Here is an 18,477-nt window from a genome sequence, read left to right as displayed (position 1 = left end):
AGTAATACTGTTAGGTATGTGATAAATTTTAGGATTGTCCAAGTGACTCACTACGTGAAGTTCCTTCTCTTTCAGCACTTTGTTGAAAAGTGAGCAGTTCAAGAGCTCAATTGAGAGGGCTTGATCATCCTTCTGGGCTATCACCCTAGCCAAAAGCAGGGCTAAGTAGACTGGTGGGGCAGTACTGTACCTCCACAGTATTTGGACCGTTTATTTATTACACACAACCAAAAGCGAAGAAGTACCTTAATTAGAGGCTTCAGACTTGAGTTGGAAGCAACAAATGTTGCTATATTTGTGAGTGGTCCACCTGTAAGAAAAGTAACCTTTTCCTTATGATCCTTCAGCACGTTCTGAATGACTTCCTGTGCTTTTGGTTGCCTTAGTGCTGGGTAGTCCGTGTTCCTTGGAGCACCAAATTCAACCGAAGCCTCTGCTGTATATCTGCACTACTAGTTTCTGTTAGATATTGTGAGTTGTTATTACACAGGGGCAGGCAGCTCTTAAAGAATTTTGTATCACTAACATAATGGAAGAAAAGCACTTCTCAGCAGTCAAATTAAGCTACAGAAAGATGATTTGTCTCAGGAAGTAAAGAATAAGGATGTCATATAAGTCCCAAATTCTTAATGGATCACTATGATTGAGCACACAAGGCTATAACAACAAATACGCTTGAAGATTTCAATGCTATATGCAGACATGCCCCTTCTCTAATAGCCCTATGGCCTTACAGTTCATACGTCTTTCCTTTTCTTGTTTCAAAGAAAGGAATTATTACTCCAGGACAAAGTATCCCAAGGCAAAGTATCATGTAGAAAGCCTCTACCATAATTAAATCCCCACCTATTATCTAGTGATCAACACACCATAAAGAATAAGTGAGGGCGGTCCAAAAGTCTCTCTCCTCTCGCTGGCTATTAGGGACATATATGACCACTAGCCCAATGAGCGCCTCATCTAGCCTCATGCATCCTTACAGTCCTCACTGAGACTAGGATTTTCCAGTCCTGAACTGCATACTACCAGGGCCCTCATGAGACTAGGATTTTTCAGTCCTGAACTGCATACAACCACTGCTTGCCAATCCCCTACTTGAATCTCTGTGTCATCCACAACAGAAGCCCAGTAAGCGAAACTCCTCCCTCTTGACAACTTCCCACTCTATTGGAAAATCCTCTCTTCCAATAGATGATGCCTCTGCAGCATAAGGAAATCAGCTGACCTTCCAACCAGTGCCTTATGAAGATCCTATTTCAGAGGCTCCATCCTAGGCAATACAATCGTCTGCAAAAGCCCTAGAATGTTCCATCATAGGATCCACATGGGGAGTGTCTACGTCTCCTGGCCCACGCGCCTCTCTTCTACCAGCTCGTATAAGATATATCTTGTCTCCTCTGTGGAATCTTTGCAGCCTCATGAAGAGAGCCGAATCTTAGGAGTCTGCTGAAGGTGTATCCATCTTGTTCTCCCTCCACCCCTCCCTTGATGGATAGTAGGGATTTGTAAGACCAAATCCTTCTCCTCTCTCTCCTTTAGAGAAATGCCTCCCTCCTGTTGAATGTGAAGGATCTACGAGACCAACACATTGGTGGAGGCATTGTTATCAATGTGCATATCGTAGCTATACCAGCATCATACTTGAATGCATTTCATTTCTGAGCAGGCACCATAATTATGGCTAGCCGACCTGCATTAATGGCTTCATTAAATGTTGGTGGGCCTGTATATTGTTTTGGAATATCTCTCCTCCATCTCACATTCATTACATACATGCACACTGCATCCTATTGGAGAGAGGGAGACTGGGAGCAGTTTGCTGGTTGCCCACACTCCCTTCCTTTGTACACCTCTCGTGCTTTAGTTGATGGATTTCCATTTCCCAAGTTCTTTGTCTTTAAGTTCATGTATTATTGTCCTTCTTTTCAGTTCTTTGTGTTTACAGCAGCTTCATCTTTTTGCTTCCATTGCTCCACATCATCCTAACACGATATCAAAGTCCAAGCGTCTTGATGCTGGTGCTATTTGTGTCTTTTGACTGTTGTTTCAGGTCTGATTGTCGTTCCCAACTGCTGCAATCATTGCATTTTGGGCTGTCCTGATCTGGCTGGCCTGGAAGCCTCATTTGACAGCTGGGCAGCAGCTTACAGCCGCTGGACAGCCTGTTTACCAAGTGTTTTCAGTGCTGAACCCTCTGTTTTCACTGCTACAACTTGCATTTTCATCAGCCCTGCCATCATCTACACTGAGTAGTTGATGATTTATCTTTTATGGAGCCATTTTCACTTCTTTTTTTTGCAGGTGCCTGCCTGCACATTTCTCCTTTCTGTGTTTTCAGCCTGATCCACACACTAATGGAAAGGTTCACCCATGTCAATTGCCATGCCTCTATTCACTATACTCACTTCACATTGTTCCTCTCTCTTGCCTCTAATCTAAATTGGTGGTTCTTACTTGAACTACTGAACTCTTGGTGTTGGGCTTATTAACCATAAGTGCCCCATGAATTCTCTCCAAACACCTTCTCTTATCTGCCTATCATCTATCAATGGCTCCTCCTTGTTTTCACATTGATGACAAGCTTAAAGGCCATTACTATCTGACATAGAGAGTAGTAATGAAAGCATGGTTTGTGCAACAGTGTTTATATTGTCATGGATACCAAGAAACCTAGTATCTTCTAGAAACTTGTAGAAGATTCATTTTAGAATATTCTAATAAGTTCCAAAATATTCTTTGGAAGGTTCTAGAAGATCGCTTACATCAGCATTGCTTATGTCCTTTTTTTATGTTGCTAATGCTTATGTCATCAATGATGACATCGTCTAAAACCTTTCCATTAACCTCAACTACTCCAATATGAATTCTTGCCAACACCAATTGTGAGGCTCTTGCAAGTCCTCTCTAGTTCTAATTCAAGCTACATATCTTCCAATTCTTGCCTCGTCTTGTCTTGTTTTGTCTTATCTTTGATCTAGTCTTGTATCGAGGTCTTGTCTTATATCCATCTTGTATCAATAAATATATTGTTGTACTTCGCCCTTTTATAATAAAGAAATACAATCTGACCGCTATCCTCCTTACTTGAAAATGAATCTCGTCTATTTCATGATTTCAAAGCTTTTGTTTGAGAATTCCCAACTATCTTCGGAGACATTAATGGAGGTAGAGTTGCCAAGGCCAAAATAAGTCCACTCAAGAATCTAAACCAATCTCAACTTATCCATATGAATTCTGATGTTGCACTTGTGATTTAACTTGGCATGAGGATTATTTTATCAGCCAATTTCGTTGGGGATTGAATGATGATGTGAAAGATCTTTTATTGACAATACTAGAGATTCACGCATTAAGTGATTTCATTTCTCAAGTAATAGAATGTGATAATTGACTATTTGAGAGACTTTCAGAGAAGCGCCATAGGGCTTCATTAAGTCTGGATGCCATGATAAACAATCTCCCAAGGAAGATCAGAAACCAACATCGAGCTTATAAATTGATTCGGCCCGATTCAAACCAATGTTAGCTCAAGAAAAGAAAGAACAACAGGATTACATTTGTATTGTAGAGCACCTAGGCATATTGCATAAGCAAGAGCTCCAATATTATTTGTCAAGAAGAAAAATGGCTTTCTCTATATATGTATCAACTACAAAGGACTCAACAAGATAATCATTAAGAATCATAATTCACTTCACTTGATTTCAAAACTCTTGGAGTGACTTGAAAAAACAAAGATATTCACAAATATTCAAGTAATATTTCAATATCTAATGAGTGACATCTTTTGTAAGTACCTAGATAGCTTTGTGGTAATATATTTATGATATTTTAATATTTTCTAAGAATCAATAAAAGCACAAGTATCACGTGCGGCTAATTCTTGATAAGCTATGTGGAAAGAGCTTATATGCTAAATTGAAAAAGTGCTCCTTTCGTCAATTACAAGTGGAAATCATTGGATATATTATCTCTCAAAATGAAATCTCAATGGACAAGAAGAAGGTAAAGACTATTCTTGAATGAAAAATGTCAAGATCACTTCGAAATGTACAATGTTTCTTGGGAGTTGGATCTGTTATTATAATAGAGGGTGATTCACCCCTCCCCCCAATCGTATTCATAAACTTTTACTAAATCTTTATTAAGGATTATTCCAAGACCATTGTATCAAGTTTTTCAAACACTTAAGAAAGCCTTCACTACGGCTTCCATATTGATACATGTAGATCTATCCAAGTCTTTCTTCTTGGAGACTAATGTATTGGATTTTGCTCTTAGTGCTATCCTTTTCCAAGCTAGTGATAATGGCTAAGTACATCCAATGGCTCAAAAAATTCTTAGCAACTGAAATCAATTATTAAATTCATGATAAGAAACTTTCCGCTATTATTGACTCTTTTAAAACATGAAAGCATCTTCTAGAGGAAATACCCTACTAAATCATAGTCTTTACAAACCATAAAAATCTATAGTACTTATGAGTTCTCAAGTCTTGAATCGATGGCAAGCAAGATGGAGTACCTTTTTTCCTAGATTTGATTTTGTCATAACATATTGATCTAACAACCAAAAAAGAAACCAAATACATTGTCTCAACACTTTTATCCTGCACCTAAAAAAATAGATACAGCTCATGACCAACATAATTTTATTCTCTTGAAACCAAGATAATTCCAACTTTGCACAATAATAAACAAAGCTTTAGAAGAACCGACCTTCTTTCTGTAAGTCAAGAAAGAATGTTCCAAGGATTGCTTTGCCCAAAATATCAAGCAAAAAATTCAGAAAGGATATACAAGTATTAAAGGCTTCAAGGAAGTTGAAAGCCTATTCTATTATCAAGAGCTACTGTATATATCATCCGGATTATTTCAATCATATATACTCCGCACAATGCATGACCTTCTAATTGCATGACATTTTGGGGTCAATAAAACATAGACTCATCTCTCAAGAATATTGGTGGTCTAAAATATGAAAATTAGTCAAACGGTTTGTAAGCACAAAGCCAAAGTCCCTCGCCATTGACCTCATGGATTGCTCCATACCTTGTCTATTCCTAATCACCTTTGGTCATCTGTGTCAATGGACTTCATTACTAATCTATCTTTCTCCAAGGGGTTTCCCATTCTTGTGGTGGTTAATGGATTTACCAAGATGACACACTTTATCCCCACCTATAAGACAGTTACTCACGAAGCCATGGCCCAACTTTTCCTTGAACATATCTACCGTTATCACAGGTTACCAAAAGATTGTTTCAGATCGAGGACCACAGTTTGTGTCAAGTGTTTAAAGAAAGCTCCTCAAGCTCCTAGGCATCCAAACCACCCTTTTTCCAACCAACCATGCTCAAAGTAACGAACAAACACAGAGAGTAAATGAAGTCTTAGAACAATATCTTTGATGCACAATCAATTACCATCAATATAATTGGGTGGATTTACTTTCCTTGGATGAGTTCACCTATGATAATGCTAGCCATGCCTCTATTAGACAAACTCCATTCTTTGGCAACTATGCAAGACACCCTAAAATGAACATTTACATGGATCACCTAGTAAATAATCCAATAACTATGAATCTAGTTGAACACTTATCAAATATAATGAGGAGTTAAAGTCCCATATTCAACAAGCCTAGGAAAGATATAAAGACAATGTTGATCAACAATGAGTGCAACATCCAACTTATAATATGGGAGATCGAGTTTGCCTTTTACAACAAGATTCATGTTCTGCTTTCCCTTCTTAAAAGCTAGATTATCAAAGGCTTGGGCCGTTCAAAATCATTGGCCAAGTAAATCCAATCACTTATCGTCTCTAATTACTACAATCCATGAGAATTCACCTAGTATTCCATGTCTTAGTCTTGGAGCCTTGCCATATATCCTCAATAAGGGGAAGGATCTTATAAACACCACCACCTATTGAAATCAAAGGTTACCCAAAGTATAAAGTCGATAGAATCTCTCGTTAAAGGTTTGAATACCTTGTTCATTGGAAGGGCCATGACATTAGTGACTAAATATGGGAACCAGTCTCCCATCTTTGCCAATCATCTACTAGGGTAAAGAAGTTTCATCAACAACATCCATTGAAGCCAAGAGCCCTATCAAGAAATCCCAACGTTACTCCTGGAACTTATTAGTAAATGAGGGAGTAATCTCATGGACACCAAGAAACCTAATCTTCTAAAAACTTATAGAAGATTTGAGAAAGTTCTAGAAGATTATTTGAAAGGTTTGCATCAATACTTACATCAATATTGCCTATATCATCTCTTACGTCAATAATGCTTATGTCATCAATGATATCAACATCTAGAAGCTTCCCCCTAACCTCCTTGACTCTAGTATAAATAGGGCTCTTGGGCTACAAGTCCTTTAGTCTTGCCAATACCGGTTGTGAGGCTCTTGTGAGATAAGTTCCCTCTAGTTAGAGCTCAAACCATGTATCTCTAGTTGTTGTCTTGTCTTGTCTTTGATTTAGTCTTATATTGAGGTCTTGTCTTGTACCAATCTTGTATCAAGCAATATATTGTTGTACTTCATTCTTTTGTAATAAAAATTTAAGTTTTTCTTCTTCTTCAAGTTATTTTCTTGAAAGTTATGAGGCAACAATTCTTGTCCTTGCCAAGTTCTTATCGCCCTCATAACATATATTGTCTCAAGGTTTGCCTTGCATCCCCAAAAACCTCCTCCCTCATATTCAATTGAAACGAAGATAATTATGAGGACATAGTTCTCGATTGGGTCAATGATAATACCAAAGCAAAGTGCTTCTTCGATGCATCTCAAAGAAAGTCCTATCGGCGATCATCTCTTGGAAGACATATCTAGAAATACCAAGGAAGCTCTAGCTTATATACAAGGCTCCATCGACCATGAGAGTTATTACTCTCTATGGTTAATTGCACAATATTTGGTTCAACATGACCGATATGATTCACTTATTCATTCTTCAAGTGACACAATATCTAGGATCAACTTCACAACACACAATCCACTCTTTCTAAAGCCAGTATAGTGGGGAGTATTCTCTACAAACTATATCTGAAGTTTGATGGTGTTGCTAAAGCCTTAGGAGCTCAAACATAGAATTTTCTTTTCAGTTTTTAGCATGATATCTATGCTATTCAAAGAGAGTGACATGCAGAAGAAGAGGAAGGGTCAATATTACTTCTATGTCAAGAAGGGGCACATGCGCAAGGACTGTAAAAGCTAGTAGCATTGTGGGAACAAAAGGAAAAGCAGAAGAAGAAGAGAAAGGACTCCTTCAACTCTTCATCATTCTCGAGTTATGACTCAAGTTTTCGCCATGCGGCAAAGACCATGGCAACCTTGAAATCATTCTTCTAGCACTCTTGGTGTCATCATCCCTCATGACTCTCTAGTGCCAAAAAGGGGGGGGGGGGGAGGGGTGAGTGGGTGGTAGTGATGAGGCATGCGAGTCTCATCCATATGCAAGTGTGGTGGATTCTGAGTATGGCTCTCCATTAGCATCAATTAAGTATAGCAATTTCAAACCTTAGAGCTGGTTTGCCTTTCCAATTCATGCTAGGAGGTAAAATAGCAAGCAATCTTTGCTCATCTCACCCAAGGTAGCAAATTCATGGTTATCATAGTGCGTTTTATGGAGCTGGTTCGTGAAAAGCATTGAGACAACTGGTCATGGATTAATACACTCGACATCAACATCAATGTCTTTTCGAGACACCTTAGTGGTCGCTTGATTACCCTTTGCTTGGATATCCATAGTCCTATTTGATTGACATTGTTGTAAATACTATGGTAGATCTTTCATCATTGTACAATATATTGTACTTATCACCCATGATTTGAGAGAGGGTGCTAGTAATGTACCTATCATGGCTGTATGGGCATCATACTTGAGTGCGTTTCATTTCTGTTGGCTGCCCACATGTACCTTTGTACACACTCCTTTGCTTCATGATATGGATTTCATTTATGGAATTCATTATCTTTGAGTTCATGTGATCTTATTATTTTATTCAATACTTTGTGTTTACAACAACTTTATCTTTTTGTCTCTATTGCTCCACATCATTTTGACAGGCCTCTATTGTAGAGGTACATGCAAGTGCAATCGATGCATCAAGCACTACCGCAAGTGACTAAGAGGGACCAGAAATGGGCTAAGGGGACTTAGTTGTTGATACTCTAGGAGTCACTACTACCATCTAAGTGGCTAAACATGCTCTCTCTCAATCATCAATGGCTTAGGAGAGGGGGGCTTAGGCACAATTGTCTCTCCTACCACCACTGATGCCAATGGTGCAATTGCTATTGCATCTCTATTAGTAGCAGGCCTATCCCTTTGATAAATCTACATGATCTCTTTAGTTGCTACCCACGTCCCAATCTCTCTCTTGGTCTCTTTCTCTATCTCCTTCGTCTAGCAACTCATCTCCTTTGTTGCTCTCTTGCTCTTGGAAGGCAAGTGTCCTCCCCTCTTATCTTGAAAGGTGATTGGGCCAACATTGGAAACTTATCACCTTTGATGCATTCTAATGCAGTTTGCTTCAAGGTTACCCATCATTTTATAGGCAAAACACTACCTTGGGAGGCCAACGTAGCATACCATCAAGGACATGAATCCTCCACGCAAAGGAGGAGATCCAAATGGCCTGAGAAAGAGGGTCCATTGAAGAAGTGGAAAGTATAACCCTACCAAATGGGTGCTCAAGGCGCCCCTCTACTACAGCCTCTACAAAGGTCATGTTTCTTTGAATGGCACGCCCAAAACATCCACCAATGTGGGCCACAAGGGCAAGAATTACTCACCGAGGCTAAGTAAATGAATTGTGATAATTATGTCATCCACAAGCATGGAGTAATCCTTGTCATCAATTCACTTGTCGCAAGAAGGCCACTGTTGTGGGTCACCAAGTAGAAAGGAGGCTAGGAGCAACAGGAGGCAAATAAGGGGTAGTAGGTAGAGCTAGAGCAATAGGCAAGGAAGGCATATTGAAGGTGGATAATCAACAAAGTTGGCAAGCAGGTGTATGGTGGCTGCCACTAGCACAATGGCAGTGGCAAGGAGTCGAGAGCAAGTCTGGCCAAAGCTAGTAGATAGGAGTATCCTATCATTTAGGAGTAGCTACTCTAGGACTTTCCTTCTTTGCAATAGGCTATGGAGATCGTATAGAGGAAGTTACATACGTTCTAAACTAAAAGGCAATAGAAATAGACATTGGCCCGAGTCTCACATGGATGTAAAATTTTGAGATACTTTAATGTTACCAATAACATTTGATTAAGTTATTAATCAAATGTGTAACGTTGTTTAGCACATGTAATGCACATGGTAGCTATTTCATGGTAATAGGCCAAGGACCTCAAGGGTGCAATGGGTGTCAAAGGCAAAATTTTTGATAAGTTATCCTAGCTGGGCTTTGGGGGTCAATTTTGGTGTTATTTTTGACCCTAGGAAAGTTGTTTAGACAACAAGTATTAGTGGTGACACTAGGGACTAACATTAATTAATTTCAATCTCAACAAAGGTTGGGGACACTCTAGGTTGCAAATGGCCTAGCCAATTTAATTTATGGATTGATTTTGGGCAAGGTCAAAAAGGTTGAAATCAATTTTCAAGATTATTTAATTCTAAAAATTAATTAAATGCCAAATAATGCTGAAAAATAGGTTTAGAAGACTATCACTAAGCAAAATCACCCATGCAAACCAAGAAAACGTTTTTGGGGGCCGGATCTCAACCATTCAGTTAGTTTAGAACCCCAAAGAGAAAGAGAGAGAGACAGAGAGAGAGAGAGAGAGAGAGCTGCTGGTCCGTTTTCTAATTAGAGAACAACAATTTCTTGCAGGAGACAATCATCTAGGGGCCTCAACAAGTAGGGGAACAGTAGGGAGACACTTCCATGGGGTAGCAACAGCATTGTTGATCAGGTAACAGCATTTTGGAGGTACCTAGTAGTAGGTGACTGCATTAAGTGTAGGCTATTTCTCAGCCATTCTGAGCAGGTCTCAGCCAAATTTGGTGGACGGTAGGAGGATTTCTCCTACTGTAAACCCTAAATTTTTATAGACATTAGGGTTCGACAGCCACCTCGAGACCTATGCCAACAACATAAGGCATTGTACATTGAAATCAGCTCCTACAATTTGTTGCATTGACAAGGATTTCAGATGCCAAGCCATCAACATGCTTTATCTTTTGACATACGATACATGTCCTGACAAATTGTTCTATATCATGCCTCAAAGCTGGCCAATAAAAGAAATACTCCACTGCCCTGACTGTAGCATCAATACGTCTGTGTCCTACATATGAAGAGCATGACTTTTAGTGATAACTCTCAGTCTTCACTAATTTGTGGCACATACTCATCCATGCATCATCAGAAATCCATCTCTTAGCACAAAGTGTTCATGCCTCTAGCCATTGCAAAGTTAATCATAAACATTAGCAAAGTCTGAATCAGCAACATATTGCTCTTTAATGGCATCCAATTTAGTGTGATAAACCACGCTGACAGCTGAATTTTATGGCTTACGTGACAGTGCATGAAGCACAACATTCTTTTTACCATCAATATGTACAATCTGAAAGTGAAACATAGAGAGAAAATTTTTCCATCTCATATGCTTCTTTGACAAATTTATCTGCATCAGAAAGTACCTCAAAGTTTGATAGTCTGTCTACATTGCAAATCAGTCCCTCAATAAATAATGTTTCCATATAAACAGTGCTTGAATTATAGCCAAGAGCTCTTTCTCATAGACTTGCAAATTCTTTTCTACACTCTGGAGAATTCCGCTCTCATAAGCCACAACTCGGCCCTCCTACATAAGAACAACCCCAATGTTGTTACCACATGTTGGGAATAAAGGTTTATTGTGCATTTTTTCAATGTTCAAGTGTGAACGCACCCTACACTCTTGTATATACTATCTAAACCTAAAAAGTGGTACATTCGTCATTGTACCGTATACCCATTGTGTCATGCTTACACTTCTATGACTTACTCTTTTCTACTTTTCTTTGTGCAATATCTAACACTCTCAATCTCAACTCACTCAATCTCGATCCAGTAGCTCTAACAAACTGGTATTAGTGCAGGTGACTGGCATGAGGTTACTAGCTTGAGATGACAGGCGACAAATTGACATAAGAAGACGGATGTATCTAGACAGACTCCACATTGTCACATACCTACAACAATCAAGGCGAGTCAGGCAGACAACAAGCTCATACACATGCCAGGTAGGCAATTGGCTCGTTGCAGGCGATAAGCTCCAAATCCAACAGGCACGACAAGTCCCAAACCGGCAGCATGAAGATTGAGTAACACCAAGCGCCAGATCCAACGGGCCCTGGTCAATGCAAGGACAGGCTCATCCTGTTCCCCCCTCCCCCCCTTAACTTCTGTCATTCTTTTGCCACACGCATTCACATGCACAGGCACAACGTGAAATTTTGCCCAAGAAAATTGGGGCTTTTCCCCAATTTTGGGACTTCAATGCAAGATAAGACAATCCAACTCAGAAATTGCAAATGCATGCAATGATTGATTCTCGTGCAAAAAAGATCACTATTCAGCACAAGGGAAAGGCACTCACACTTGATGTAAAGTTGAAAGGTGAATCTGTCCCTATTGTATTTGCAACTACCATTTTTAAAGTAATGAGAAATTATATTTCAACATACTTGGTTTTTAGTAAGGATAAAGATGATAGTGAGAATGTTGAGAACATGTCTAAGTTAGAGAAGGATCGTATGTCATTTTTGAAAATATATGTTGATCACTTCTCTTAGTCACTTCTAGGGCAACTACCGCCTAAAAGGCCAGAAGATCATGGCATACATCTTATCCTTGGAAGTAGCCCCACCTATACAACCAAAGCTTTCCAATGAGCAGTGTGACGAATTCTACATGGCCTTTACATGTCATTCCAACTTCCCATGCTCTACACAACTCAATAGCATCATCATTGGGCTAATCACTAACAACATTGCGCACCAATCTCACTAATTTTGTCCCATGCTCTACACAACTCAATAGCATCATCATTGGGCTAATCACTAACAACATTGCACACCAATCTCACTGATATTGTGGGCTTCTTTCCTTTAGAATCTCCTTGATTTTCTGATTTTCCAACTTGCTGCCTATTGGGATAGTCCCTTGCAATGTGACCCTCTTGTTCACAAATAAAACATTTATTTGCAACCATCAATTCCCTACATTTTAGACTGACTTTCAAATCTTCCCCTTGCTCAGCCTTAAACAGCTTTTTATTCGGCTTCTCTCTGCTCTGTAGAAAGCCCGAATCCTTCCCATGTAACAAAGCATCGGCTGTAGCAACAATCTTTATGAGCTGAGACATGCTAGACACTGTGGATTTAATGCAAAAATCCTTAATTCCTTTGGGCAGTCCACAAACATATTTTTCCACTTGCTCATGAAGGGGTAGCAGGCGATAAGAAGTAATACGTAGCAATGTATCCCAAAACTTCTTATTATGTTGCTCCAAATTCTTACATTCCTTAGCATCCAACTTATTCCAACCTTTCATGATGTCCACCTCAAAGGTACTTGTCAACCAATTCGATGCAAACATTCGCTTGAATTGTATCCACATTAACGCTGCTCTACCTTGCATTAAAAGAGTGGACCACCATTATAATGCATTCCCTTTCAAGAAAGTGGATGCCTTTTGAATCTTCGAGGACTCAATGAAGTTCCCCCCTAACTAGGCTGCATCAAACTGCTAAATGAAAGTTCAAGCTTTCAGCCTATCTTATGCACCATTGAAGGACTCAAACTTTACTACTTTTCCACCCTCATCATAGTCTTTTGCTGCCGCTTTGCCTATCAAGTTGTCACACACTAGCTGCTGCAAAAAAGGGTGCATTTGCTGAATTTACATTAAAACGAACGCCAAACAGAGCATTTGCATGACCAGCATTCATTCCTTGAGCCCCATAAGCATTCGCAGGTGCAGATGTAGTACCAAACATGCTACTTTGTGCCCCAAGCATCAAGCCAATGCTTCCATACATAGGGTTTTGCATATTTTCAGCTATATCCGAATATATTGGGCCTTGCAAACCATGCATTGTTTGCTGCATACCATAGGGATTTGTGCTATACATTCCCATATGCGGTCCTTGTCCAAGCATAGCATGAAAAATCGTACTTTCCTAGCTAACCCATCATAGCATACATGCGCCGCTATCCAAAATCCATTGGATTGGCACTTCCGTGATGGCCTTGCATTTGTATTCCTTGCCCATATGTACCAACTATTTTATTTCATTAGTATCTTTGGGAGCTTCAAATGAAGGGTTTGGCATTACCTTCGGTGCACCTTGCTATCCCAAAGGTGTAGAATATATATTCTTCTTCTTGCCCTTGATGTCCTTCAGAGCATTCTAAAATTGGGTAAATTGTGGATCCTTTGCCAATTCAGCAAAGAGATTTGCTGCTGTCCTCATCCGATTCTTCAACTAGTCATCAAATTCATCTTCACTTTGCTAGTCATCAATCTCATTATGCCTTGTGAAGGCCCTGCATCTTGCCCAACAACAACATTTTCAACTTGTCCATGGTCTGAGCCTTGTTCAAGATTAGGCATTGCATTTTCTTCATTTCCATGTGAATATTCATACTAAGAGGCATCATCACTGCTTGATTGCATCTTAATGTATGAAGACATATTGCTGTAATTTCTCAGCTGAGAGCAAAAATCAGCACTAGCACAAAGCTTTAGCTTACAATTAGATACCTCGAGCCCATCAAATCAAGAGATTGAGTGATATCCCTGTAATGGAACCATGAAACCGACCTTCCTTCTTGGAAAGGGTGGTAATTCCCTAATTAAGCACTTAATTACAACAATCAACAAATGAAGATAACTTAAAATGCACAAACTACCTCAATAATATCAGACATTGGACACCCTGTTGGCCCCTAAATTAGCGCCCCTTTCAGTATTTCTTTAACTTGATTGCTAATGGAATGAGTACAAGCCAATGTAGCAACAATCAGCAATCAATTCGGGCCAATTGCCCCTTGATTTTTCACCCAAGACTTATACGAATGGAACCTCCAACTAGCCAAATACTACCCCAAATTACAATGAATGGGCAAGCATCTGAATTCCTTGACAATTACACAAAATTCAAGTGCTGAATTCAGTATACAATGCCTTCATTAATTGGCACGATTCCGGAGGTGGCTGTCAAATCCTAATTTCTGCAAAAATTTAGGATTTACAACAAAGATCTCTCTGCTATCCACCAAATTTAGCTGAGATTTGCTCAAAATGGCTAAGAAATGCTGAGATCTCTTGAGAATGGGTTAGAGAACAAAGCAAGATGAGATAGAAATCCGATTTTCTTCGCAAGAAAACCCTAAATTCTGCTTATTGCCTGCTCCAACCTGCATTTAATGCAGTCAACTACTACCAAGCACCTCCAAAATGCTGTCACCTGATTAGCAATGCTATTGCTAGCCCCTAAAAGGTAACTCCCTATTGTCCCCTATCTATTGAGGCCCCAATTGGCTGTCTTTTGCAGCAAATTGTTACTCTCTAATCAGAAAATAACCCTGCAGCTCTCTCTCTCTCTCTCTCTCTCTCTCTCTCTCTCTCTCTCTCTCTCTCTCTCTCTCTCTCTCAAGTTGTAAACTAACTAAATGGCTGAGATCCAACCCCCAAAAACGTCCAGTCTGCATGGTTTTTGCCAAGTGGCATCCTTTTAAACCTATTTTTCAACATTATCCAACCATTTAATTAATTTTCAAAATTAAATAATCCTAAAAATTAATTTGAGCTCTTTTGACCCTACCCAAAATTAAATGTATCCATCCATAATTAAATTGGCTACACCATTTGCAACCTAGAGTGGTCACCAACCTCTGTTGACCTTTAGACTGACATTAATTAATTAATTAATACTAGTCCCTAGTATCACTACCGATAATTGTTGACCAAATGATTGCCCTAAGGTCAAAACTGATACCAACTCATCCCCAATGTCCAATCGGCATAACTTATCACAACTTTTGCCTTTAACACCCACTGCATCCTCAGGGTCCTTGGCCTCTTAATATGGAATAATGCCATGTGCAACATGTGCTTAAACAACCTTGCACATTTGATTAATAACTTAATCAAATATTATCAACAAGATTAAAGCATCTCAAAATTTCATATCCCCATGGCAACTACTACAATAGATGCTTTGCTACGTTGCAAGGATTCAAACTTTCTAGACAGTGAGGAAAAGCCGAATAAAAAGTTGTTTAAGGCTGAGAAAAGAGGCAAATTTGAAAGTATCCTTGAAAAGAGGCCAAAACAGCAAAGGGAGAGCTTGAAAACATTGACACAACATAGGGATTATCCCAATAGCCAGCAAGCTGGAAAATCAAAAAATCAAGTAGATCCCAAGGAAAAGAAGCCCAAAAAATCAATGGAATTAGTGCTTGATGTTACTAATGATCAACCCAACGATGATGCTACTAATCTATGCAAAGCATGGGAAAAATTAGGAATCAATATGTATTGATTTTCCTTGATAATGGTGCACGAGTCAACTTCATCTCTATTGACATGGCAATCCGTCTAGGTATCATAGAGGATGAGATGGAATCCATGGGGGAAGTTGGAATGGCATGTAAAGGCCATGCAAAGCCTATCACACCGCTCATTGGAAAGCTTCAGTTGCATATACAGGGATATGTGGACAGCGAAGAGTTCTTCATTGCTCCACTTGAGAGTTGTGATGTATTGCTTGGTATGCCATGGTGTCACCGTATACATGCAGTGATTGATTCTCGTGCAAAAAAAAAATCACTATTCAACATAAGGAAAAGACACTCATACTTGTAAAGTCAAAAGTAGAATCTATCCCTGTTGTATTTGCAGCTGTCATTTCTAAAGTAATGAGAAATTATCTTTTAACATACTTAGTTTTTACCAAGGATAAAGATGATAGTGAGAATGTTGGGAACATCTCTAAGTTACAAAAGAATCGCATGTCATTTCTAAAAAGAATCGCATGTCATTTCTAAGTTACAAGATTATAATAAAAATCGGTTTTCGATCCCTCGGATCGATGATGTTATGGATAGATTACAGGGGACGATCATATTCAGTTATATAGATTTGAAAAGTAGATATCATCACATATGCATTAAAAAGGAGGATGTACCTAAGACAGCTTTCAAGTCATCTTTTGGATTATATGAGTTCCTTGTCATGCCTTTTGGGCTTATGAATACTTCTATCACTTTCACTCAGATAATGGATCGCATTTTCATGCCAGATAGAGGATTTGTGGACACTTTCTTTGATGATATGATTGTCTATTCAAATAATAAGATACCATAGAAGACACACAAACATTGTGTTCAATGGATTGCATAAGTAGGCTGGTTATCTATGATAAGAAAAGTAAATTCTTTTTGCATGAAATCTACTTTTAGGGATATATTGTGTTAGTTGATGGTATTCGCATGGAACAGTATATACAAGGGTTTGTTGAAATTGCTTCTCCATTGCATGCTTTACAAAAGAAGAATGTGCCATTTAGATGGACAGTTGTGAAAATTTCAGCATTTGAAAAATTAATGAAAAGATAACTTCAAATCCTATGCTTGTGTTGCCCAATCTAAGAAATTCATTCATCATTCAGTGTGATACAAGTGAAAAACAACATCATGACTATTCTTATGCAATATGGCCGCATTGTGGCTTATAAGAGTTAAATACTCCACGGTGCAGAGAAGAATTTGCAAGTCTATGAGAAAGATCTCTTGGCTATAATTCATGCACTATCTACATGGAAACATTATTTGTTGGGAGCTGATTTCACAGTGCACACAAATCATCATACTTTGAGGTACTTTCTGGCGTAGACAAAGTTGTCAAAGAAGCATATAAGATGGATGAATTTTCTATGTTTCATTTTCAAATGGTACATATTGATGGTTAAAAAAATGTAGTGGCTAATGCACTATCATATTAGCCACAAATTTCAGCCGTCAACATGGTTTATTACACTGAGTTAGATGCCATGAAAGAGCAATATGCTACTGATTTAGGCTTTGCTAATGTTTATGATCAGCTTTGCAATGGCCAGAGGCATAAGTACTTTGTGCTTAGAGATAGATTTCTGATGATGCATGGATAACCGTGTGTCACAAAGCAATTGAGGCCTAGAGTTATCACTGAAAGTCATGCTCATCTATATACAAGACACAAAGGTATTGATCCTACACTCAAGGCAGTGGAATATTTCTTTTATTATTGCCGAGCTTTGAGGCATGATGTAGAGCAATTTGTTAGGACATGCATCATATGTCAGAAGATAAAAGCATGATAGGCAAAATATACTGGGCTTGTTGTAGACCTTATCTATTCCAGATAGGCCTTGGCAGAGCATTGCAATGGATTTTATTTTTGAGCTTCCTAGGAAGCCTACAAGAAATGATGAGATACGGACTATCATTTGCAAGTTTAGCAAACATGCCCATTTCCTAGTTGAGAAAGAAAATAAAGATTGATCGTATGGCATGATTGTTTTTGCAACACATCTTTAAGTATCATGGTGCCAAAGTTGATCGTCAATAATCGAGACCCTTGGATGACCATTTTATCTTGGAAGGGGTTGTTTGAGAATATAGATACTACACTGAAATTCTCATCATCCTTCCATCCACATACAAATGGCTAGTCTTAGGAAGCCAATTCCACAGTGTTGGATCTTTTGAGGTGCTATGTTTCAGACCACAAGACATAGTGGGAGCACTATTTGCTAGTAGTTAAGTTTGCATATAACAATACAGTGCATAGTTCCATTGGCAAAGCTCCATTTGAGGTGGTTGAGGGTGGCAAGAAGATACCACCTATCTTGCAAACTAAGAATAAGATCTTTGAGGCTGATCATTATGTGAAAAACTTGGATGTAGCCTATGCAAAGATAAAGTATGCACTTCAAAGATCACAAGAAAAGCAAAAGAGGGTAACTGACCGCCATAGACGTGCTTTGTAGTTTGAAGAGGGCGATTATGTATTGTTGCATTTTGAAAAGGCAAGGCTGAAAAAGATGAAAGAAAGAGAGAGCTTGTATCCAAAGTTGAGTATGAGATACTATGGGCCCTTCCAAGTGTTAGAGAAGATCAGTGATGTGGCATATCAGCTGAAATTACCTCCATATTGGTGAATATACAATGTCTTTCATATCAGTTTATTCAGGCCCTTGCATGGTGATGTGCTAGAGGATATGTCTATTGATATTTAGCTTGAAGTTGAGGAGCTAAATGAGATTTTGGTACCTAAGCAGATCTTGGCATATAAGGAAAGAAAGCTTAGAGATAAAGTTTCAGAATTATTCACCAATGGATGCAAAATGGATGGAAGAGGATAACTTGGCAAACCATCCTCAATTGTTGCAACTTTACCTAGATATCTTTCAGTTAGAGCGG

General features: G+C 38.9%; 1 protein-coding gene across 3 annotated transcripts in view; it reads right to left on the bottom strand.

The window, feature by feature from the left end:
• Window positions 1–18,477, bottom strand: part of NSH3 (inosine-uridine preferring nucleoside hydrolase family protein) — a 92,568-nt gene that overhangs the window by 38,259 nt on the left and 35,832 nt on the right. For all 3 annotated transcript variants that reach the window (XM_087675015.1, XM_087675014.1, XM_087675016.1), the window contains exon 10: window positions 246–444. In XM_087675015.1, the coding sequence (XP_087531141.1) occupies window positions 246–444 (199 nt within the window). The remainder of the gene's footprint in view (window positions 1–245; window positions 445–18,477) is intronic.

The sequence above is a fragment of the Lygodium microphyllum genome, chromosome 3 (genome assembly GCF_053477565.2).
Source record: "Lygodium microphyllum isolate KBCC chromosome 3, Lygodium_microphyllum_v1.1.10, whole genome shotgun sequence".
Classification (NCBI taxonomy): Eukaryota; Viridiplantae; Streptophyta; class Polypodiopsida; order Schizaeales; family Lygodiaceae; genus Lygodium; species Lygodium microphyllum.
The sequence above is the reverse complement of the archived record's forward strand: the minus strand, read 5'-3'. Positions and strand labels throughout refer to the sequence as shown.